The 24999-nt window shown below is 46.3% G+C and overlaps 1 protein-coding gene and 1 long non-coding RNA gene across 2 annotated transcripts in view; one reads left to right on the top strand and one right to left on the bottom strand.

The window, feature by feature from the left end:
* The window catches only part of CYP11A1 (cytochrome P450 family 11 subfamily A member 1), a 30070-nt gene that overhangs the window by 4202 nt on the left and 869 nt on the right, over positions 1-24999 (bottom strand). Inside the window, exons 2-5 of the mRNA XM_008015896.3 lie at positions 5878-6033; positions 3040-3239; positions 1821-2024; positions 1010-1170 (exon numbers count right to left, since the gene is read on the bottom strand). Coding sequence (XP_008014087.2) covers positions 1010-1170; positions 1821-2024; positions 3040-3239; positions 5878-6033 — 721 coding nt within the window. The remainder of the gene's footprint in view (positions 1-1009; positions 1171-1820; positions 2025-3039; positions 3240-5877; positions 6034-24999) is intronic.
* The window catches only part of LOC140710488 (uncharacterized), a 28191-nt gene continuing 9378 nt past the window's right edge, over positions 6187-24999 (top strand). Inside the window, exon 1 of the long non-coding RNA XR_012091542.1 lies at positions 6187-23963. This is a non-coding gene — a long non-coding RNA (uncharacterized lncRNA). The remainder of the gene's footprint in view (positions 23964-24999) is intronic.

A 24999-nucleotide genomic window follows, 5' to 3' on the forward strand; every position in this document is an offset into this window, starting at 1 on the left:
AACTGTGACAAAATAAATGGCTGTTGTTTAAATCCCCCAGCCAATGGGATTTTGTTACGGCGACCCTAGCAAACCAGTACACCCCTCCCCTCTGAGCCATGCGAGGACATCTGAGGTCTACCGTATTCTTTTTGAGATGGAGTCTCGCACTACCGCCTGGGCTAGAGTGCAGTGGCGCAATCTCAGCTCACCACAATTTCTGCCTCCTGGGTTCAAGCGATTCTCCTGCCTCAGCCTCCCGAGTAGCTGGGATTACAGGTGCCCACCACCAGGCCCAGCTAATTTTTTGTATTTTTAGTAGAGATGGGGTTTCACTATGTTGGCCAGGCTGGTCTCGAACTTCTGACCTCATGATCCGCCCAACTCGGCCTCCCAAAGTGCTGGGATTACAGGTGTGAGCCACTGCACCCGGCCAGGACTGATCATTCTTAATATCCGGAAAAAGAAGTTTCTAGGGTGCCATACTGCTATGGAAAGAGCACAGGGGATGCCTCTGGGGGTTGGAGGTACCGTAGGGTACTGAGGGCTGGGCTGGGAAGGAGGAAGGATGACTAAAAGACCCTGGACGGCAGACCCCACAGCAAATGCCCCGGCCTCCCAATGTTTCCGGGCTCCTGCCTGCTTCCCCGGATTTGAGCAAATGTGTTCTCCACCAGGAGCTGGGGACATTGTCCTCCATCAGCAGGGCTCTGACAGAGCTAGCCTCCAGAGGGGACCTCCTCCTATGGAGACTCCATGTGGAGCCTGGACCTCGCCACCATGCCCGGCCACTCCTCTCTCACAGGCAAAGAAAAATGGCTGATCAGTCTCAAATCATACCCAGGGTGACTTGACTGTGACCTCACCACCCTAGGAGATTAGTGCTTTGGAAATGGAGGCAAGGAGGAAGACATAGCCTACATGAGTAGGAACACCTTGAACAACAGGGTTTCAGACAACAAGGGGCCTGGTGGGGAAGGGGCACGTGGGCGCAGAGGGGAACAAGGTGCTGCCCCTACAGCCACCTTACCGTGTCCACTCCTCCTGCCAGCATCTCTGTGACGTTGGCCTTGATGTCCTCGAAGGACATCTTGCTGTCTCCCAGGAGTCTGTAGAGGATGCCACGGTAATCATGGTGAACATTTCCTTTCTGTCTCAATTCCCAGTGGAAGTTCTCAGTGTACATGTCAGCTGTGGGGTAGGAGGAAAGAAAAAAGAGTGAGGTTCCCTGCAGGCGGCTGGGAAGGCGGGCAGTCTGTGGTGAAAGGCGACACCAAGGGCCTGGCAATTCCAGAGCCCTGTCCTTCTTAGGCTGCCATTTACTGAGCACTTACTCTGTGTACTAAGCCCTTCATATCTGTTTTTTCATCGAATTCTTGGGGTATGTGACATCATTCCCATTTTACAGATAACAGAGGTGCAGAGAGATAGTCACTTGCCCAAGGTCACGTGGGTGTAAGGGGCAGAGGTGGGATTTGACTCTGCCATACCCTGACCAGCCTTCTCCACCCAACCTTCCCCATCACTCCCACCCAAGTCCCTGTCATCTAGCACAGCAGTGGCTCAGACACTAGCCCTTCACCCAAAGGAGCATGAGCTCCTTTGAAGAAGATCACAGACGTCTTTGCTCCTCTTTTTCCAGAAAAAATCTAATAATCCCCAACAGTCAGCCTTCCATCTGCCATTCCCGGGGTCCCAGGGTCTTCCTGACACCCGTGCCTGCCCACCACAGTGTGGGTTTCCTACAGGTCAAGTCAGTGCCCATTGACATAGCTTGGGACCAAGGAGCCGGCTGAGGCCTGGGACTCCAAGGAGGAGAGCACAGCCAGAGGAGCCCTCACCTTTGCTGAAAATCACGTCCCATGCGGCCACATGGTCCTTCCAGGTCTTGGTCCTGAACAGACGGAATAGGTCTGGGGGAACGTTGAGCATGGGGACGCTGGTGTGGAACATCTGGTAGATGGCATCAATGAACCGCTGGGCCTCGGGGTTCACTACTTCCTCCAGCATCCCCTGGCGCTCCCCAAAAATGACGTTAGTGATGGCTGCAGGGAGAGGCAGAGGCTGAGGAGCCATTTCCAACGGGGCCATCTGAGAGCCACAACTCCCAGGGACTCCTCCACCCTCACCTCTCTCAGCACAAAGGATCTCTTGCCCCTACCGTCAGCCTCCTTCAGTAAATAAATTGAGGCCTGAGTCCTAATGGGCTAAGATGCAAGGCTGAGAAAGCTGACCTCTGGCAGCCACACAGGTCCTGCAGAGGGGCATGTGGAGGACCTGAAAGGTGGGAAGCAGGGTCTCCGGCAGAGCTGAGAGAGGGCCCAGCCCAGAGTGCAACTGCTCCGCCCACACTTCCACCAAGAGAGATTTCTCATCTGTAATTGGCTAAATTGGCTAAATACTTCCTGAAACTGAGGGTCATAAATCCCTGGATAATTAACCATCCAGGACCTAGTCTTGCTGGACCTAAGAAGTTACAACAGCCTCAAGTTTTCCCCACTTACCAGGTGAGGAATTTGAATACTGATTTCATACAAAGCTCTGGGTACCCCAAATCTTTTGCTATGACCACACGATCTTCATCAAGCCACAGGGTCTTTTTATGTGCGGTTCCCTCTGCCTATACTGCCTGACTTCCTTACCCCATGTAGGTAATTCCTACAGATTCTTCAATGCCTACCTCAGATTAACCACTGAACTCTCCTCTACCCTACCAGACTCCAAAGGTCTACAGCCCAGGAGGTAGAGACTTGCAGAATGAAGGTCCAAGCCAAGCTCTGGCTTTGGAGGATGGTGGCAATAGGGACCTGTATTTTGGGGACCCCTGCTCCTACAGCACAAATGCCAGATGAGAGAGAATGCCAGATGAGAGAACCCCAGAGCAAGGGGTCTCACTCTGTTGCCCAGGGTGGTCTTAAATTGCCTCTGAGTAGCAGGCAGTGGAGGATATGATCCTGTCTCGATGCCTCTGCAGGGTCTGTGCTGAACCTCAAGGTAAGAGAGTAAACACTGAGTCCTCCCACCCCCATGCCCAGTGCCAGCCAGGTGCAAGCCCCTTACACTCAAAGGCAAAGCGGAACAGGTCATCACTGATGTCCCCTGAGAAATTTCCGGAGCCTGCTTTCTTGATGCGCCTGTGCAGGACACTGACGAAGTCCCGAGACACTGCATCCAACAGGGGTAAAAAGTTCTTGGTGGTCTCTGGAGCCATCACCTCCTGGTTCAGGGCCACCCGGTCTTTCTTCCAGGCTGCTGACTTCCTGAGAAAACATGGGCCCACAAGCCCTCATGGTCACAGACCCCAGGCCTGGTGAACACAGAGGGGGCTGACTCAGTTTTCCCAGGAAGTTGTGTCACAGCTCACAGCATCCAGCACTCCCACCAGGGCCTCTACCCTCACCTCTCCCAGCACCCTCTGCCTCTCACCTCCTCCCTGCTCTGCCTGGCTGAGAGAAGAGAAAGGAAAAAAGAGAGTGAAGGGGAACAAAACTCCAACTCCCCTGCACTCCCTCTGCTGAGAACCAGGAACTGATATTCTTAGAACCCTTTGCGTAACTTTCAGTCTCTCCAGTCTTTGCCTCAGCTGCAGGCACGCCTCCCATGCGACCCCCACTTCCTCCTGGCCAATGCTCACCTATGACACTCCAGGGCCCCTCTATATAACATTTTCTGACTCTTGCACAAACAAAATTGACCAGCCTCTCCTCCTCTGCACCCCCAACACATCCCATTACTCACTTCCGCCTCAGGGGGACCTCAGGTGCCCAGAACTGGGTTGGTCATAATAAACCTTAATTCATGACACACTTTTGAAATTCATCAATCCATGCAAAGTCCTCTTCATGACTTAGGGGTGTTTTGTTGATAAGAATGTTATCATAAACTTACTACCCACCACAGAAACTAGGAACTTGACAGTAACTGACACTTGCCCTCCTGGTTCTTCCACACCCTTCATTCCCTTCTAAGGAGACCACCCACCAGAACCCCTTGCTGTCGTTTGTGTCTAATTTTATCTGTTCTCCATTTATTCCTAAAAGGTACTATTACAAAATATATACTTGTGTTTAACTTCTTTTAAAACACTGTCGGTCGGGCGCGGTGGCTCACGCCTGTAATCCCAGCACTTTGGGAGGCTGAGGCAGGTGGATCACCTGAGGTCAGGAGTTCGAGACCAGCCTGGCCAACATGGTGAAACCCCATCTCTACTGAAAATACAAAAATTAGCTGGGCATGGTGGTGGGTGTCTATGATTCCAGCTACTCAGGAGGCTGAGGCAAGAGAATCACTTGAACCCGGGAGACGGAGGTTGGAGTGAGCCAAGATCGCACCATTGCACTCCAGCCTGGGTGACAGAGCAAGACTCCACATCAAAAAAAGAAAAGAAAAGAAAAGAAAAGCTGTCATGCTTTGTCAGACTTGCTTTTTTCACTTAGTTGTACCGTTCTAAATACCATCTGTATTGCTGTGGGAGACTGGGTCCCTTCATTTTGACTGGTGTGTACCACAATTCGCTCACTTACAATCCTATTGGGCATTTCAGTAGCTTTCTGGTTTTTAATATCATGAACAGTACTACTGCAAACATTCTACTACACATTCCCCAAAGCAGGGATACTCTTTGGAGTATATCCCTGAAATCAAACTGCTATGTCACAGGTATGCAAATATTCCATTTCAGGAGAAAATGTCCAACTATTTTCCAAAGTAGTGGCTCCAGTCTACACTCCCACCAGCAATAGATGAGAGCCCCAGTTGCTCTGTAGCCTCACTCACACTTGATATGGTTACATTTTACCTTTTCTTTTTTTTTGAGACAGGATCCGGCTCTGTCACCCAGCCTGGAGTGCAATGGTGCAATCTCTCCTCATAGCAACCTCTGCTTCCTGGGCTCAAGTAGTTCTCTGACCTCAGCCTCCCAAGTAGCTGGGAACACAGGCATGTGCCACCACATCGGCTAATTTTTTATTTTTTATTTTTTGTAGAGACGGGGTCTCACTGTGTTGCCTAGGGTGGTCTTGAACTCCTGAGCTCAAGAAATCTGTCTGCTTTGGCCTCCCAGAGTTCTGGGATTACAGGCATGAGCCACTGCGCCCTGCCCTGCAGTTTCCATTTTTGATGGGGTGAGTGTGGTGGCTCATGCCTATAATCCTAGCACTTTGGGAGGCTGAAGCGGGAGGATTGCTTGAGCCCAGAAGTTCGAGACCAGCCTGGGCAACATGGCAAAATCCCATCTGTACTAAAAATGTAAAAATTGACTGGGTGTGGTCACGCACCTGTAATCCCAGCTACTCGGGAGGCTGAGGTGGGAGGATCACCTGTGCCAGGGAGGCAGAGGCTGCAGTGAGCCATGATCAAACCACTGCACTCCAGCCTGGGTGACACAATGAGACCCCATCTCAAAAAAAAAAAAAAAAAAAAAAAATTATGAACAATTTGGTAGAAAACGGTATCCACTACACTTAAATACACCGATCTGTCCCCATGTAGGACAAATGTCTCACTGCCCCTTTAGCCTGTATGGGACTCACAGTGGCAGGTCCCTGCTCTATTTGTCACTGTATCTCCAGTTCCTGGCACAAGTCCTGACTCATCGAGGATGCTCAGTAAGGTGGGACTCAGTGAGCAAACCAATAGTGAGAACTTTGCCACATCTTTAATTATTCATTAGGATCTTCAGCATGACCATTTCCCTGAAGGCTGGCAGAGCAATTCATCATTATCATCATCATCACCATCATTTGTTTTAGGGAGGTAGGAAAATGACAGGAATTCACCTAGAGGCCCTGCTAGGAGGCACAGGGCAAGCCTGGCCTCAGTCTCTCACCCCCAGCCTCTGCCCTCTCCACAGCTTCCCACCACCTCCCTCCAGTCCCTGGGAGATGGCCCAGGACTCACTTCAACAGGACTCCTATGGGTCTCTGGTAATATTGGTGATAGGCGACCCAGGGCGGGATGAGGAATCGTTCTGGGTTGGGGCCCTCGGACTTAAAGAGAAGGGCCACATCTTCAGGATCGATGACATAAACCGACTCCACGTTGCCGAGCTTCTCCCTGGAGGGGTGGAGGAGAGGTGCTGATGGAAGGATCCAAGGAGAGCTATGGATACAGGCTCAGCACAGCCGCCTCACAGTTCCACAACTTGCTGACTGTGGGACCTGAGTCAAGGCCCTTAACCCCTCTGAGTCTCAGTTTCCTCTTCTGTAAAATGGAGACAAATACAGTACCTGTCTCAGAGCGTTGCTGAAGGACAAGATGATAGGAAGTATATGGATGTGACCTTTGTTAAACATTCTACAAGTGACAGCTTTATGATCACTGTTTCTGCTGTCCCACAGCACATCCCCAGGGCCAGCCCAAAGCCCACCCCAGAGACTTCCGCGGACCAGTAAGTCCTCACTCCTGGCACATTCTTCCTTTGTCCATACCCACAGCAGCCCCAGCTTCTCACCCATCCACAGAGCTCAGAACCATGGCACACTTTCATGTCACTGCTGGAGTGACTCACTATAGCTTGCAAGGTAGGCCATATTCCAAGCCAAATCCCCATCAGACTCTACAGCTGAAATTCAGGGAGTGGCCACCCTGCCCCTAAGAGTCAGCAGTCACCCAGCAACACACTTTGTCTCTATTAAAATAAAACTTCAGTAAAACATCAGGCCCCAACATACAGGCAGGGGAGAAGGGCTTGCAAATCGCTTTGCAGACAGTCTCTATTAAATACAACTGGGGTTTTGTTGTTATTGTTGTTTTGAGACAGGGTCTCTGTTAACCAGGCTGGAGTGCAGTGGTGTGATCATGACTCACTGCAGCCCTGACCTCCCAGGCTCAAGTGATCATCTCACCTCAGCCCAGCCAAGTAACTGGGACTACAGGCACCACCAGGCCTTGCTAATTTTTGTGCTTTTTGTAGAGATGAGGTTTTGCCATGTTGCCCAGGCTGGTCTCAAACTCCTGGGCTCAAGAGATCCTCCCACCTCAGCCTCCCAAAGTGCTGGGATGGTAGGTGTGAGCCACTGTACCTAGCCAAATACAACTGTGACATATGACTGGTGTTCTTACATGAAGAGATGAGGACACAGATACACACAGAGGAAAGACCATGTCAACACACGGGGAGAAGATGGCATCTAAGTCCAAGGAGAAAGGCCTCAGAAGAAAGCAAGCAACTCAGCCAAAACCTTGATCTCTGACTTCTAGTTTCCAGAACTGCCAGAAAATTCTGTTGTTTAAGCAAAAAATAAGAAATAAAAATACAACTACTAAAAAACAACAGAAAATTCCACTTCTTGCTTGCCTCTGCCTTTTGTCTAAGAAAATTTAAGATATACTTTTAGGCAAAATATCATAAAAACATACAGATACAAGCCAAGTGTGCTCACATGTGTACGCGTTCTCTCTGTCTCTCTCTCTCCCCTCATAGTACTTCTTTAACCACTGAGCCAGAAAGCCTGGGCCTACCTTGACGAGTCACAGGCCTTCACTTGTTCTGTGGCCTCCCAGAAAATCCCCTCAGTGTTTTTCGAGCTACCACATGTCTTTGCACTAACTAGCTCCATACCCCTAACCCAGTTCAGCCAAGCCCTTGAACTGCTGTTATCATGATCAATTCCACTTCTGGGAATCTAGCCCAAGGCAATGATCTGACATCAGCAACGATGCTTGATGGATGAGGATGTCCATTGCAGCCTCATGTCTAACAGCAAAAAAGTCAAGAGTAGGTTGTATGTTCACTTTAAGAACCAGCTGAAAAAAAAAAAAAAAAAAGTCCATACTGTGGACTACTATGCTGCCTTTTAAAATTATATTAGAGGCCAGGCACAGTGGCTGTCATCCCAGGACTCTGGGAGGCCGAGGAGGGAGAGGGAAGATCACTTGAGCCCAGGAATTCAAGACTACAGTGAGCTATGATGGCACCACTGTACTCCACCCTGGGAGACAGAGCAAGACCCTGTTTCAAAAAAAATAAATATTAATACGATAGATCAAGAAAAAGGAAGAAGATACAAATAAACGAAATGGGATCTTTCCCCAGAAAAGTCTGAGAACCACTGAATAGCACTTTCTCTTAAATTAAAAAATAAAATAATTCTATATTACAGAGAGAAAAAAGGAAAGAATTCCTTGATATATTGTTGTGAGACAACACAAGCAGCATATATAGTATATTCACATACTTAATGATACTTAAATATTAAATCAATTGGAATTTATTGTATCTGACTTCAATTTTTCATTAGTGTTTCTCTGTATTTTCTAAATTGCTCTATATAAAACAAGAACAGCCTTTGTGTTAGGAAAAAAACCCACAAACATTGTATTTTAAATTCCTCACATTTATTCAGAAGTTTATTGTTTATTAGCTATAAGTTCAAGTATAATGACATACAGAGCTGGAAGTCAGACAATTCCAGTTCCCGCCATGGCTTTGCTCCCATGAGTTGTGTGACATTGACAAGACCCTTCTTCTCACTGGGCCTCAGTTTCCCCATCTGTAAAATGGGGAAATAACATCAACTACAGACTACAGGGACATGTTGCAAGATTCAGATGGAAGTGACTCAGAAAACACAAAGTGATGCAGGAACATAGGGTCTGGGGGCAGGGACATAAGGCCAATTCACACCTGAGCTGTGACAGGAAATATCCTCTCCATAGGGCTATGCTGTTAACCAGGCTGGAGTGCAGTGGTACGATCACGACTTTACTGTAACTTTACTTCATCCTCTCCATTTACATAAGGCATACCGAATTAATCAATGGAATGCTCTAAGGGGTATTTAAACTCCCAAAAATTCTGTAAAGGGGCCCTTGAGCTCCTATGCTCAGGCCCCTCCCACACTGTGGAGTGCACTTTCATGTTCAATAAATCCCTTCATCCCTTCCTTGCTTTGTTTGTGCATTTTGTCGAATTCTTTGTTCAAGACACCAAGAACCTGGACACTCTGCACTGGTAACACATATTTTGGCCAGCCAGCCAGGAGGAAGAGGTAAGCCCAAAGTCTGAGATTCGTTTTTCTCCCTTTCCTTTCTGCTCCATACAGGACCTCTCTCCTCTCTTTCTCTTTTCCGTTCCAACTTGAGACCCTGGCTGGGCAGCACCTAAACAGGGCAGATTTCTGGCCGCGGCCGGTGAAACTAAGGGGTTTCCATGTGGAGAAGCAGCCTGACTGCCACCGCCCGTTTCGCTTAAGGGACCTGGGTCTTTTTGATTTTTTTTTTCTTTTTTTTCCTGTCTTTCTTTTTCAGTCTTTCAGCGGCTGTTTGTAGCTCCTTGGAAATTGAGGCTGGGGTCACTCCCCAGTACTGCCTGAAGACCTAGGAATGAAAGGAGATAATTGCCCTGTCCCAAAGCAGGAAGGACTTTTTTAAAAAATCTTTTTGCCTGTGGTTCCTGATCCCTACATGAGGTGCTGCTCCAAGCAAACTCGTACACGTTTCTGGAGGCTTAAACCTTCTTTTCTTATGCTAAATTCTTCCCTCATAGTACTCAACTAGCTAAGGACAAAAAAAGCTCACGCGGCATCCAGTTCACATTACAGTTCATGGCTATTCTTATAAAGCTCATAGTACGCTCTGGAGGAGAAAACCTGCGTGTGATGCCCACCTAAAGCCAGAGATATCTGGGACTCTAAGATTGGACCCCAACCACTCCAAAGAGGATGCTGTTGGCAGAGGTTCTGAGGTCTAGCCCTCCTTAGAATTTTCTCTCACAGTTGCAATGCTTTTTGGAATCTGAAGTATACTGCTGAATTGGAAAGTGAAATAGCATTGCATGTATCCAGGCTTTTGTGCAGCAGCTCTAAGCAGGGGGCCTGGTTAACACGTGACACCCTCCTTTGAAGTCTTGGGAGGTCTGGCCTTTAAAAATCAAACTGCCATGCAGACTGCTTTACCCAAAATTTCAGTTCACAGCCTTCATTGGATTATCTATTGGGGCAAAACCCGGCAAGCTCGTATTGCTATCTCATGGCTAAGGTTCCAAGCTATTGAATCTTTGTTTATGTGTGTGTATACACGTCTAGATGTGTTTATTTGTATGTACACTTATTGTTATATGTTGTGTCTACCAAATTGCCTCATACGTAAAAGAGCGCTCATAAATTAAGTAAATAAGTCTAAGCAATTTTCAAGTTCATGTGACTTAAAGTATAACTTTACTAAACAAGCTAGCTTTAAAATTATTGGTAGAATAAAAATAGAAATGCCTTCAGTATTATCACTATACATTTTGTCTGAATTTTATGTTTGTCTTTGCTAGTTTTTTTGTTTTGTTTTGTTTTGTTTTGCTTTTTGAGACAGTCTCATTCTGTCACCCAGGCTGGAGTGCAGTGACACAGTCTCGGCTCACTGTAACCTCCACCTCCCAGATTCAAGCAATTCTCCTGCCTCGGCCTCCTGAGTAGCTGGGACTACAGGCACGTGCCACCACGCCCAGCTAATTTTTAAATTTGTTAATAGAAATGAGGTTTCACAATGTTGGCCAGGCTGGTCTCGAACTCCTGACCTTGTGATCTGCCTGCCTTAGCCTCCCAAAGCACTGGGATTACAGGCATGAGCCACCACTAGTTTTTTTGTTTGTTTGTTTGTTTGTTTGTTTGTTTTTGAGACAGAGTCTTGCTCCGTCACCCAGGCTGGAGTGCAGTGGCATGATCTTGGCTCACTGCAAGCTCTGCCTCCTGGGTTCTTGCTGTTCTCCTGCCTCAGCCTCCTGAGTAGCTGGGACCACAGGTGCCCACCACCACACCTGGCTAATTTTTTCTATGTTTTAATAGAGATGGGGTTTCACCATGTTAACCAGGATGGTCTCGATCTCCTGACCTCGTGATCCGCCCATCTCAGCCTCCCAAAGTGCTGGGATTACAGGCGTGAGCCACCACTAGATATTTTTAAATGTCAGTGCTAATTCAACCTGGGAGCTGCTTGGGGCGAGCCTGCCTCCCATTCCATTCAAAGTCTCCTTGAGATAAATGCATATCTGATTGGTTCCTTTGGAAAGGCTAATCGGAAACTCAAAAGAATGCAAACGTTTGTCTCCCACCTGTGATCTGAAAGCCCCCAAGCCCACTCCTTGCCCTGAGTTTTCCCACCTTTCAGGACCAAACCAATGTTCATTTTACATATGTTAATTAGTGTTTCATGTCTCCCTTGTTAAAAGTAAAAATTGAGTACACTGAATGGGATAAATGCTTTAGGTAAACTTTTTGTGTAAATTAAAATCTTAAAGTTATTTTTGGTGCTCATTTAATATCTGGGTCATTTCCAAGTAAGAAAGGGTTGTGATATGGGGAACTATGTTTCTAAAATTGTGGAATTGTTCTTATCTATAAATGCCCATATCTGAGAGTTCAGGATTTCTTGTTTTTTAGGGTTTCACTAAAGTTTTACATTACTAAGGATAAGGTTTCCAGTTAATACGTAATTCTGTATACAAAATGTGCCCAAAAGGGTTATTAGTTAAAAAAAAAAGAAAAGAATAATTTTGTCTAATTCAGAAGTTATCTAAAAGTTAGTTCAAGTTACAGTTTTGAAAAGGTTATTTATGAAACAATGTAGTAAGGTACCATTAAAAAGGGGAGAAAGATGTGGAAAAGTTTAAATAATAAAATATCCTTTAAAACCTGATAAAGAATTGGAAACATTTGGCTAACTAACATTTTTATAGTTAAAGCTCTTAGTCTTGATTAAAGCAAGAAGTTTTGTAAAAATGCATCAGCAGTTTGGCAACTCTTTTTTTAATATAGTTAAGCATGAAGCTGGATTTAGTGTGGAGCCAAATTCAACATACATGCTTGCATTGCTTCATACTATGTTTACTGTTTTGCATGGATAGTGCTGTAGTACTTATTGGTCATATGCCTAAAGTGAATTTGTTAATTGCACATGATGTATGAAAATATTAGTGAACTTAAGGATACTGAATTGTGTATCAGGAATAAAATATTCATTATGTTGGTTTTTGAGGGCCTTAGGTAACACTGCAGCCTCCAGGGTAAATTGAATAGGAAAAATTAGGGTTGGTTTCCTGCTTATTTGTTTTTGCTTCTAGTTTTCATTTGTTTGCTGTTTATTCTCCTCTGACTTTGCTTGTGTATGCATGTACATAAAACCATGATTTTTCTTAGTTCCTAGCGGAAGGTTTTCATTTAGTTCTGTGGTCCTATGCATTTCTAGCAAGTAATCATTCATTCATTTATCTGGAATTCCTAAGCTACCTTTGTTGGGCCTGCAGGAATTAATGGGGCATACTAGCTTTTTTAGCCTTAAACTAACTTTTTGGATTTTAGGCTTCCTGATACTTTAAGTGTATTGAGTTTACCATCACAAATAGAATTTTAGTCATATTTCTCTCTCTCTGCCTAGTTTCTCCAAAATTTGTAAGCTATTTATGAATATTCTTAATTCATTGCAATGTGTTTGTTTGCATACAGTCAAGCAGGGTCCCTAGGGCCACTCAGGGAGAGTGTCAGGCCTCTGAGCCCAAGCTAAGCCATCATATCCCCTGTGACCTGGACATATACATCCAGATGGCCTGAAGTAACTGAAGAATCACAAAATAAGTGAAAATGGCCTATTCCTGCCTTAACTGATAACTTTACCTTGTGAAATTTCTTCTCCTAGCTCATCCTGGCTCAAAAGTTCCCCCACTGAGCACCTTGTGACCCCCCACCCCTGCCAGCCAAAGAGCAACCCCCTTTGACAGTAATTTTCCATTACATACCCAAATCCTATAAAACAGCCCCACCCTTATCTCCCTTGGCTGACTCTCTTTTCGGACTCAGCCCGCCTGCACCCAGGTGATTAAAAAGTTTTATTGCTCACACAAAGCTTGTCTGGTGGTCTCTTCACATGGATGCACGTGAAATTTGGTGCTGTGACTCGGATGGGGGGACCTCCCTTGGGAGATCAATCCCCTGTCCTCCTGTTCTTTGCTCCATGAGAAAGATCCACCTAAGACCTCAGGTTCTCAGACCAAACAGCTCAGGGAACATCTCACCAATTTTAAATCCAGTAAGCGGCCTCTTTTTACTCTCTTCTCTAGCCTTTCTCACTATCCCTCAACTTCTCTCTCTGTTCAATCTTGGCGCCATCTTTTAATCTCTCTCTTCTCTTAATTTCAGTTCCTTTTCTTTTCTGGTAGAGACAGAGGAGACACATTTTATCCGTGAAATCAAAACCCTGGTGCCAGTCACAGACTCGTGACTAAGTCTTCCCTTAGTGTTTAATCACTGTGGGGACAGATGCTTGATTATACCCCCATGTTTCAGAGGTGTCCGATCACCGTGGGGACACCTGCCTAGATCCTTCACCCTTAGTGGCAAGCACCACTATTTTTGGGGCAAGCAACCCCCACCCCTTCTCTCCGTGTCTCTACCCTCTCTTTTCTCTCCACTTTCCTGGAGGGGCAAGCACCCCTCACCCCTTCTCTCCATGTCTCTACCCTCTCTTTTCTCTCCACTTTCCTGGGGGGCAAACCCCCCATCCCTTCTCTCCCTGTCTCTACCCTCTCTTTTCTCTGGGCTTGCCTCCTTCACTATGGGCAACCTTCCACCTTTCATTCCTCCCTCTTCTCGCTTAGCCTGTGTTCTCAAGAACTTAAAACCTCTTCAACTCACACATGACCTAAAACCTAAACACCTTATTTTCTTCTGTAATGCCACTTAACCCCAATACAAACTTGACAATGGTTCCAAATAGCCAGAAAATGGCACTTTCCATTTCTCCATCCTACAAGATCTAGATAATTCTTGTTGTAAAATGGGCAAATGGTCTGAGGTGCCTGACGTCCAGGCATTCTTTTACACATTGGTCCCTCCCTAGTCTCTGTTTCCAATGCATCTCATCCCAAATTTTCCTTCTTTCCCTCCTGCCTGTCCCCTCAGTCCCAACCCCAAGTGTTGCTGAGTCTTTCCGATCTTCCTTTTCTACCAACCCATCTGACCTCTCCCCTTATCCCCAGACTGCTCCTCAGGTCGCTCCCCAGCCAGGCTGAATCAGGCTCCAATTCTTCTTCAGCTCTGCTCCTCCACCCTGTAATCCTTCTATCACCTCCTCTCCCCACACCCAGTCCAGCTTACAGTTTCATTCCATGACTGGCCCTCCCCAACCTGCCCAACAATTTCCTCTTAAAAAGGTGGCTGGAGCTAAAGGCATAGTCAAGGTTAATGCCCTTTTTCTTTATCCAACCTCTCCAAAATCAGTTGGCATTTAGGCTCTTTTTCATCAAATATAAAAACCCGCCCCAGTTTATGGCTTATTTGGCAGCAACCCTGGGACGCTTTACAACCCTAGACCCTAAAGGATCAGAAGGCCATCTTATTCTCCATATGCATTTTATCACCCAGTCAGCCCCTGACATTAGAAAAAAGCTTCAAAAATTAGAATCCCGCCTCAAACCTCACAACAGGAATTAATTAACCTTGCCTTCAAAGTGTACAATAATAGAGAGGAGGCAGCCAGAAGGCAGTGCATTTCTGAGTTAAAATTACTTGTCTCTGCTGTGAGATAAAACCCAGCTGCATCTCCAGCACACAAGAACTTCAAAACGCCTGAACCACAGTGACCAGGCGTTCTTCCAGGACCGCCCACCCCAGGATCTTGCTTCAAGTGCCAGAAATCTGGCCACTGGGCCAAGTATTGCCCGCAGCCTGGGAATCCTCCTAAGCCATATCCCATCTGTGCAGGACCCCACTGGAAATCAGACTGTCCAACTCGCCCAGCAGCCACTCCCAGAGCCCCTGGAACTCTGGCCCAAGGCTCTCTGACTGACTTCTTCCCAGATCTTCTCGGCTTAGCGGCTGAAGACTGATGCTGCCCCATCGCCTCAGAAGCCTCCTGGACAATCACAGATGCTTTAGGTAACTCTTACAGTGGAGGGTAAGTCCATCCCCTTCTTAATCAATATGGAGGCCACCAACTCCACATTACCTTCTTTTCAAGGACCTGTTTCCTTTGCCTCCATAACTGTTGTGGGTATTGATGGCCAGGCTTCTAAACCTCTTAAAACTCCCCAACTCTGGTGCCAACTTGGACAATATTCTTTTATGCACTCCTTTTTAGTCCTTTTGGGACTCCCCACCTGCCCAGTTGCCTTATTAGGTCTAGGCATTTTAACTAAATTATCTGCATCCCTGACTATTCTTAGGCTACAGCCACACCTTGTTGCTGCCCTTTTCCCCAGTTCAAAGCCTCCTTCACATCCTCCCCTTGTATCTCCCCACCTTAATCCACAGGTATGGGACACCTCTACTCCCTCCTTGGTGACTGATCATGCACCCCTTACCATCCCATTAAAACCTAATCACCCCTACCTGGCTCAACACCCACCAATATCCCATCCCACAGCATGTTTTAAAAGGATTAAAGCCTGTTATCACTCGCCTGTTACAGCATGGCCTTTTAAAGTCTATAAACTCTCCTTACAATTCCCCCATTTTACCTGTCCAAAAACCAGACAAGCCTTATAGGTTAGTTCAGGATCTGCACCTTATCAACCAAATTGTTTTGCCTATTCACCCCGTGGTGCCAAACCCATACACTCTCCTGTCCTCAATACCTCCCTCTACAACCCAGTATTCTGTTCTGGATCTCAAACATGCTTTCTTTGCTATTCCTTTGCACCCTTCATCCCAGCCTCTCTTTGCTTTCACTTGGACTGAGCCTGACACCCATCAGGCTCAGCAAATTACCTGGGCTGTACTGCCACAAGGCTTCACAGACAGCCCCCATTTCTTCAGTTAAGCCCAAATTTCTTCCTCATCTGTTACCTATCTTGACATAATTCTTCATAAAAACACACGTGCTCTCCCTGCTGATCATGTCCAGCTAATCTCCCAAACCCCAACCCTTTCTACAAAACAACAACTCCTTTCCTTCCTAGGCATGGTTAGATACTCTACCTTTGGATACCTAGTTTTACCATCCTGACTAAACCATTATATAAACTCACAAAAGCAAACCTAGCTGACCCCATAGATCCTAAAACCTTTTGCCACTCCTCTTTCTGTTCCTTAAAAACAGCCCTAGAAGCTGCTCCCACACTAGCTCTCCCTAACTCATCCCAACGTTTTTTCATTACACACGGTTGAAGTGCAGGGCTGTGTGGGTGGAATTCTTACACAAGAGCCAGGACCACACCCTGTAGCCTTTCTGTCCAAACAACTTGACCTTACTGTTTTAGCCTAGCCCTCATGTCTGTGTGTGGTGGCTGTCGCTGCTTTAATACTTTTAGAGGCCCTCAAAATCACAAACTGTGCTCAACTCACTCTCTATAGTTCTCATAACTTCCAAAATCTATTTTCTTCCCCACACTTGATGCATATACTTTCTGCCCCCCTGCACTACCTCTCAGCAAGCCAAACTCATTGTCTTAACTCGAGCCCTCACTCTTGCAAAGGAAGTACATGTCAATATTTATACTGACTCTAAATATGCTTTCCATATCCTGCACCACCATACTTATATGTGCTGAAAGAGGTATCCTCACTACACAAGGGTCCTCCATCATTAATGCCTCTTTAATAAAAATTCTTCTCAAAGTTGCTTTACTTCTGAAGGAAGATGAAGTCATTCACTGCAAGTGCCATCAAAAGGCATCAGATCGCATTGCTCAAGGCAATGCTTATGCTGATAAGGTAGCTAAAGAAGCAGCTAGCATTCCAACTTCTGTCCCTCTAGGCCAGTTTTTCTCTTTCTCATCAGTCCCTCCCACCTACTTCCCCACTGAAACTTCCACCTATCAATCTCTTCCCACACAAGGCAAATGGTTCTTACACCAAGGAAAATATCTCCTTCCAACCTCACAGGCCCATCCTATTCTGTCGTCATTTCATAACCTCTTCCATGTAGGTTACAAGCCACTAGCTTGCCTCTTAGAACCTCTCATTTTCTTTCCATCATGGAAATCTATCCTCAAGGAAATCACTTCTCAGTGTTCCATCTGCTATTCTACTGCCCCTCAGGGATTGTTCAGGCCCCCTCCCTTACCTACACATCAAGCTTGGGGATTTGCCCCTGCCCAGGACTGGCAAATTGACTTTACTCACGTACCCTGAGTCAGGAAACTAAAATACCTATTGGTCTGGGTAGACACTTTCACTGGATGGGTAGAGACCTTTCCCACAGGATCTGAAAAGGCCACCACGGTCATTTCTTCCCTTCTGTCAGACATAATTCCTTGGTTTGGCCTTCCTACCTCTATATAGTCTGATAACAGGCTGGCCTTTATTAGTCAAATCACCCAAGCAGTTTCTCAGGCTTTTGGTATTCAGTGAAACCTTCATATCCCTTACCATCCTCAATCTTCAGGAAAGGTAAAACGGACACTAATGGTCTTTTAAAAACACACCTCACCAAGCTCAGGCTCCAACTTTAAAAAAAAAAAAAGACTTCTGTCAAAAATAGAGCCCAAAAATTCATCAAACAAACAAGTAATTACACTGAACCCCCTTGGGCACTCTGACTGGATGTCATGGGTCCTCCCAATTCTTAGTTCTTTAATACCTGTTTTTCTCCTTTTCTTATTTGGACCTTGTGTCTTCTGTGTAGGTTTTCAATTCATACAAAACCGCATCCAGACCATCACCAATCATTCTATATGACAAATGCTCCTTTTAACAACTCCGCAAATCACCCCTTATCACGAAACCTTCCTCCAGATTAATCTCTCCCACTCCAGGTTCCCACGCTGCCCCTAATCCTGCTCAAAGCAGTCATGAGAAACATCGCCCATTCTCTCTCCATACCACCCCCAAAATTTTTGCTGCCCCAACACTTCAACACTATTTTATGTTATTTTTCTTATTAATATAAGAAGACAGGAATGTCAGGCCTCTGAGTCCAAGCTAAGCCATCATATCCCCTGTGACCTACATCCAGATGGCCTGAAGTAATTGAATAATCACAAAAGAAGTGAAAATGGCCTATTCCTGCCTTAACTGATGACATTACCTTGTGAAATTCCTTCTCCTGCTCATCCTGGCTCAAAAGCTCCCCCACTGAGCACCTTTGTGTCCCCTGCCCCTGCCAGCCAGATAACAATTCCTTTGACTGTAATTTTCCATTACCTACCCAAATCCTATAAAACAGCCCCATCCCCATCTCCCTTCACTGACTCTTTTCGGACTCAGCCCGCCTGCACCCAGGTGATTAAAAAGCTTTGTTGCTCACACAAAGCCTGTTTGGTGGTCTCTTCACATGGATGTGTGTGAAAGAGAGAACCCAGAAATCTGGCATGCCGGCAAAAGGATAAGAATTTCTTATGAGTCAGTCTCTGGGCTCTTTCTCTCTCTCTGCAAACTGGTTAAATATAAAGTAAAAGTCACTGTATATTTCCTCTGTAAAATTTTAAATTAATTGGTTTAATAAGAGCTTAGGTCAAATATTTTGTCAGAAAAGTAGAAAGTGTAATGCCTTTTAGTTCCCGTGACTTTAGCAATATTTGTGAAATAAAGACAGTTTTCAAGATTATTGGAAAAATACAATTGTCTTCAAAATGTAAACATGTGGTGTACATTATGTTCAAATACTAGGTTTGCTAAATCCTCTAACGTGATAAACTGCTTCTTTGGCTTTTGAAAATTGTTGAACTTGACTGCTTTCCAGCTAGGTAAGGCCTGGGGACATATGGAGTTGGCCATTCCCCTAGCTGTGCTGGAAGTGGTCAAACCTTATCAGAACTTAGCTTACCAGTTTTGTTTTGTTTTTTTTTTTTTTTTTTTTTTTAGACAGAGTCTCGCTCTGTCCCCCAGGCTGGAGTGCAGTGGTGCAATCTCAGCTCACCCACAGTCTCCATCTCCCAGTTTCAAGCAATTCTCTGCCCCAGCCTCCTGAGTAGCTGGAATTACAGACACCTGCCACCACACCTGGCTAACTTTTTTTTTTTTTTTTGTATTTTTAGTAGAGACGGGGTTTCACCATCTTGCCTAGGCTGGTCTTGAACTCCTGACCTCATGATCCACCTGCCTTGGCCTCCCAAAGTGCTGGGATTACAGGCGTGAGCCACCTTACCTGGCCTAACTTACCAGGTTTTATGTTAAAATTCGCCATTATAGGCCAGTCGTGGTGGCTCACACCTGTAATCCCAGCATTTGGGGAGGCTGAGGTGGGTGGATCACCTAAGGTCAGGAGTTCAAGACTAGCCTGACCAACATGGTGAAACCCTATCTCTAGTAAAAATACAAAATTAGTTGGGCATGGTGGCGCATGCCTGTAATCCCAGCTACTGGGGAGGCTGAGGCAGAAGAATCATTTGAACTCAGGAGGCAGAGGTTGCAGTGAGCCGAGATCATGCCATTGCACTCCAACCTGGGCAATCAGAGTGAAACTTTGCCTCAAAAAAAAACAAATTCGCCATTATAACATGGAATTAAGACTACTGGAAACAGTTTTACATGCAAGATGTATAAAAACAGTAGAACGTGTTGGGTTGGGTTTTTGTTTTGTTTTGCTTTTTTTGTTTGTTTGTCTTGTAGAAGGTTATAAGAAGTTTTTGCTTCTTTAAAATTTCCAAGTCATCATTTTGGCAAAATAAATAATTTATGGTAATCTGGAATTCCAAAATCAAACTTCAGTTTCAAGATTGTCGTTCCTAATGCCTGGCTTCCTGGATGAATCAGAGGGCCCCTGAAAACACCCAGAAAAGAGGTAAACAGGATTATTTGACATGTTTAGTCACAGGGAATTGCCAAAATGATGTTTAATCTTCTTTAGATTTTTGTGAATAATACTAATATATATTCCAAAATTGTATGAGATTTCTAAAATTCTAATATCTAAGTATATGTTACCAATCACAATTATAGCTATTATGTTAAGTTATTGTAAACACAGAAATGACCAAATTTCCTTGTATAAAGCTACTAACCCACGTAAAACAAACAAACAAAAAAATTAACTACTTATCAAGAACAGACTTTCGTGTTAAACCAGCTAATACTGAAATTGTTGGCCGGGCGCGGTGGCTCAAGCCTGTAATCCCAGCACTTAGGGAGGCCGAGACGGGTGGATCACAAGGTCAGGAGATCGAGACCATCCTGGCTAACACGGTGAAACCCCGTCTCTACTAAAAATACAAAAAACTAGCCGGGCGAGGTGGCGGGCGCCTGTAGTCCCAGCTACTTGGGAGGCTGAGGCAGGAGAATGGCGTGAACCCGGGAGGCGGAGCTTGCAGTGAGCTGAGATCTGGCCACTGCACTCCAGCCCGGGCTACAGAGCAAGACTCCGTCTCAAAAAAAAAAAAAAAAGAAAGAAATTGTTTAAAGTAGTTTAGTTTATAACCTGTGGCTTTGCAGATGCCATCACTGCCACCAGGAACCCTGTACTATCAGCCACGGTCAACCCCACCGTGTTCTTCAATATCGCTGTCATGGCAAGCCCTTGGGCCACGTCTTCTTCAAGCTGTTTGCAGACAAGATTCCAAAAACAGCAGAAAACTTTCGTGCTCTGAGCACTGGAGAGAAAGGATCTGGTTATAATGATTCCTACTTTCACAGAATTATTCCAGGGTTTATGTGTCAGGGTGGTGACTTCATATGCCATAATGGCACTGGTGGCAACGAGGAAAGAGAGAGACCCTCTCATATTGTTTTATATTGTTTTATACTTAGTACCTGTTTTAAGAAAAAACAACGAAGTGAAACCAAAGACAGGCAGCCCAGCACCAGGCCCAAAACCGGGCCTGAGCCTGCCTGGCCTAAACCTGGTAGTTAAAAATCAATTCATAACTTAGAAACCGATGTTATTCATAGATTCCAGGCATTGTATAGAAGAACATTGTGAAACTCCCTGCCCTGTTCTGTTTCTCTCTGACTACCAGTGCATGAAACCCCTGTCACATATCCCCTAGATTGCTCAATCAAGATCCTTTCATATGAAATCTTTAGTGTTGTGAGCCCTTAAAAGGGACAGAAATTGTGCATTCGGGGAGCTCAGATTTTAAGGCAGTAGCCTGCCGATGCTCTCAGCTGAATAAAGCCCTTCCTTTATAACTCAGTGTCTGAGAGGTGTTGTCCGCGGCTTGTCCTGCTACAGCAAGTCCCTCTGCGGGGAAAAATTTGATGATGAGAACTTTATCCTAAAGCTTACAGGTCCTGGCATCTTGTCCACGGCAAGTGCTGGATCCAACACAAATGGTTCCCAGTTTTTCATCTGCACTGCCAAGACTGAGTGGTTGGATGGCAAGCATGTGGTCTTTGGCAAGGTGAAAGAAGTATGAATATTGTGGAGACCATGGAGCACTTTGGATCCATGAATGGCAAGACCAGGAAGAAGATCAGCATTTGTTGACTGTAGATAACTCTAATAAGTTTGAGTTACATTTTGTCTTAACCACCAGACCATTCCTTCTGTAGCTCAGGACAGCACCCTCCACCCCATTTGCTCGCAGTATCCCAGTATCTTTGTGCTCTACTGCAGTTCCCTTCCATGCCTAGCTGGACTGCAGAGTTGAGTTAAAGTTTATGACTATGAAATAAAAACTAAATAACAACAACAGAAAATTGTTTATAACCAATGCTTGATCCCATATTCCTGGAAAAACAAAGCTTCAGGTACATTTGGTCATCTGGTCAGCCATTTAAAGGTTTTATAAAGGGATTTCATTCTATTGTTATTTTCCATGCATGTTTTCTGGTTGTAGAAAAACTTTCCCATGCAAGAGGGCCGATGTTATAACAGTAGATTATTATGCTACAGTGTATTTTCACCAGATTAAAAAAAGCTTCTTATGGTTTGAATCTTCTGGAAACATCAGAGAAAGACTGTCCTTGCCATCTATACTATAGCAAAACTTCAGGACCTTGAACTTTCGGTTCATAACCTCACAACTGAGAAGGGTTCCTCCATGCTCTTGGAGTTGTGCACCCATTGGGACCCTTAAGGTTAAACTAACCAGGGAAATTTCTACCAAGAAGAAGATGGCATCATTGATGTGAACAGCTTTTCCCAAATTCACAGATTAAGACTTCTACTGTCATGAAACTCTTATCTTTGAGTATTTTTTCTTGCTTATGCCTTCTACAAACAATAGAAGTGGAAAAGGGGTCTGTTATGTGCACTTATGGGGTACACTTTTATTTGTGAAGGAGTTTGCAGCCAGCCTTATACATGGATAAAGGATAAAGACCCAATGTGGGTAAGAAACTTTAGTGGTAAATGCATTAGCTCATAATCAGTCAAAAACAAAAAATTGATTCACTCCACATAACCCACATCGTGGGTTAAAGAGCACATTGCCAGAAGTCCTTCACTCTTCTAAAAGGGCATCATTTGTTAGGTCCTTTTTCCACGGTTTAAAGTAAAAGAAGCAATGATTAGAAATGCATCCTTCATGATAGGTTCCATAGCAAATTCTACTCTAAAGGCTACAGACCCTAAATTCTCTCGTGAAAGTTATAATAGAACTGGCTAAACAGAGAAGTATCTGTGCAGCTGCTGGCACTTGTGGTCTATAGAGAAATACATCAAATGAAGATTATAGAAATTCAGTGGTAGGAGATTTACCGTGATCCCCAATAGGTAGGGACTATGCCCCAAGCCAGCATGAAGCAGTTACAGAAAAAAGACCATCGGTCCCTCTGCCTCCCATAAAGATTTATGGGGATCACATCTCTTGAAGGGGCAGATGAGGCAGGAAAATAGGGTCGGGAGACAGGGAACCTAAGATTGATTCACACTTCAGCTATAACAGGAAATATCCTCTCCATAGGGCGTGTGACTATGTAACTTGAATACTTCATCCTCTCCATTTACATAAGGTGTATCTGAAGTAGCCAATGGAATCCTCTAGGGGGTAAACACCCCACAATTTTGTAACAGGGCCTTTGAGCCCCTACACTCCGCCTGCTCCCACACTGTGGCATATAAGTTCATTTTCAATAAATCCCTTCATTCCTTCCTTAAGTTGTGCGTTTTGTCAAGACACCAAGAACCTGCACGCCCTCCACCGGTAACAAAAGAGTTTAATAAAATAAGGAGTTGCTACTGAGGGTGTAGGAAGTGGTAAAAAGGGAAGAAAACAGGAAGCAAGGATAACTAGAGATCTATGTGAAGTGAGCATGGGACAGAAGCACCAATAGGCCTAGGAGAGATGGGGAGGAAGGTGGGGGGGAGCAACCTCCCAAGCCCAGCACTCACCCTTGAATAGGGTGGGGTGCGGGGTAGAAGGAGCTCCCTGCCACCAACCAGCTATCAAAAGGGGCAGTCTGGACTTTAAAGGAGTTGTGAGAGAGGGAGGGAGGGAGCAGCTGAAGCCGCAACACAAACTAGCCTGCCCTCCCACCCATCCCCAGCCCAGTCATCAAGCCAGCCAACACATTATACGCTTCCCCTTCGTGACTGACCCATTAGAATGCTCCGAGTTGTAAAGGCCTTCCACTTAGAGGAAAACGTACTGTCCCTCCAGTCTCCCCTCCCAGCCCCCAACCACCCCTACGCCACCTCCCTTCCCTCTCAACGGGACTCTTAGCAAAGAACCCAGGTGTGGCTGAAAGGCTGCCCACCGTGGAAACAGCTGTAGCAGTTTTCCCAGGAAAAAGCCACAAGCCTTGGGGGCTCAGAGGCCCAAGGACAAAAAAAGGCCTTTCCTCCTAGAAGGAAGCCAGCCGATTCTTGGGAAAGGGAAGGAACAAACTCAGAGCCTCAGGGCCCAGGGTGAGATCAGCACTCCAGCAGGACAGGAATCTAGCTGGGTGACCTCGCTGAGCCTCAGTCTCCTCCTCTGACCATGGGGACAACAAACTTCGCTTGCAAGGTGTGCGGAGGGTAAGGCTGTAGGAAGGCATTTAGTAGGGCTTGTTCTCTAACCACCTCTCTCGGAGAGTTTCAAAGGGAGTGGGATCTGGGGAAGGTTAAGGCCTCAGGCCTGGGAAGTAGGAACACTTTCCCTTATACCCACCACCGTCCCAGGCCTGGAAGAAGTAAGATCAGAAGTTGGACGAGAGGTCCGGCCGCGCGGATGTCACCGTAGCTCGCCACTGTCGGCTCAGGTGGGCTCAGGTGGGCTCGGGTGGGCTCGCGTGAACGCAGCCAGCGAGGGCAGAGGCCAGCAGAGGCGGGGAGCAGGCCGAGCGGAGAAACGGAGAAACGTATCCCGGGTCGCTCCCTGCTTCGCCGCCGCCTCCTGGCAGGGCCAGCGGAGCCAGTGTTCCAGCGCCCCCGTAACACCTCAAAGCGCACGAAGTCCGTTTTGGGGACCTTGGCGGCAGGGTGAGGGGGACCTAGGAACCTGCGGTGGAGCCGCCGCGGGGCCGAGCGCCTAGACCTCGCCCTTCGGTAAACGGGGGCAGACCCGGGGGGTGGATGAGCTCGGGCTGCGTCGGGGTGAGGCGGAGGTGAGCGGCCAGCGAAGAGCGCAGGAGCGGGCCCGGGAGGACGCGAGGGCGGACCCAGTTTCGGAATAGCGCGGCCCGGGCGGCGTCGTGCGCTGGGAGGAATGCTGGGGCTGTCGCTAGCACCAAACTTGACCACGCTGAGACCTTTTCATTCTGCTCTGAACTTCAAATTTCCCTCCCCCTTATTTATTTTTATTTATTTATTTATTTATTTTGAGACGGAGTTTCGCTTTTGTTGCCCAGGGCTGGAGTGCAGTGACATGATCTCGGCTCACTGCAACCTCCACCTCCTGGGTTCGAGCAATTGTCCTGCCTCAGCCTCCCCCGTAGCAGGGATTACAGACCCCCGCCACCATGCCCAGCTAAATTTTTTTATTTTTATTATTTATCTATTTATTTATTTATTTTTATAGTAGAGACAGAGTTTCACCATGTTGGCCAGGCTGCTCTCGAACTCCTGTGCTCAAGTGATCCGCCTGCCTCAGCCTCCCAAAGTGCTGGGATTACAAGCGTGAGCCACCGCACCCGGCCCTCCCCCAATTTTTAAAACTCGCTGGCTGGGCTGACAGCTAGGGCCAGGAGTTCAAAACTCAGCCTCACCAGGCGCCCCTCCTCAGACGGAGGAGGTTGTTTTGTTTTGTTTAAGAAAGAATCTCACTCTGTCACCCAGGCTGGATTGCAATGGCGGGAT

The sequence above is a fragment of the Chlorocebus sabaeus genome, chromosome 26 (genome assembly GCF_047675955.1).
Source record: "Chlorocebus sabaeus isolate Y175 chromosome 26, mChlSab1.0.hap1, whole genome shotgun sequence".
Taxonomy (NCBI): domain Eukaryota; kingdom Metazoa; phylum Chordata; class Mammalia; order Primates; family Cercopithecidae; genus Chlorocebus; species Chlorocebus sabaeus.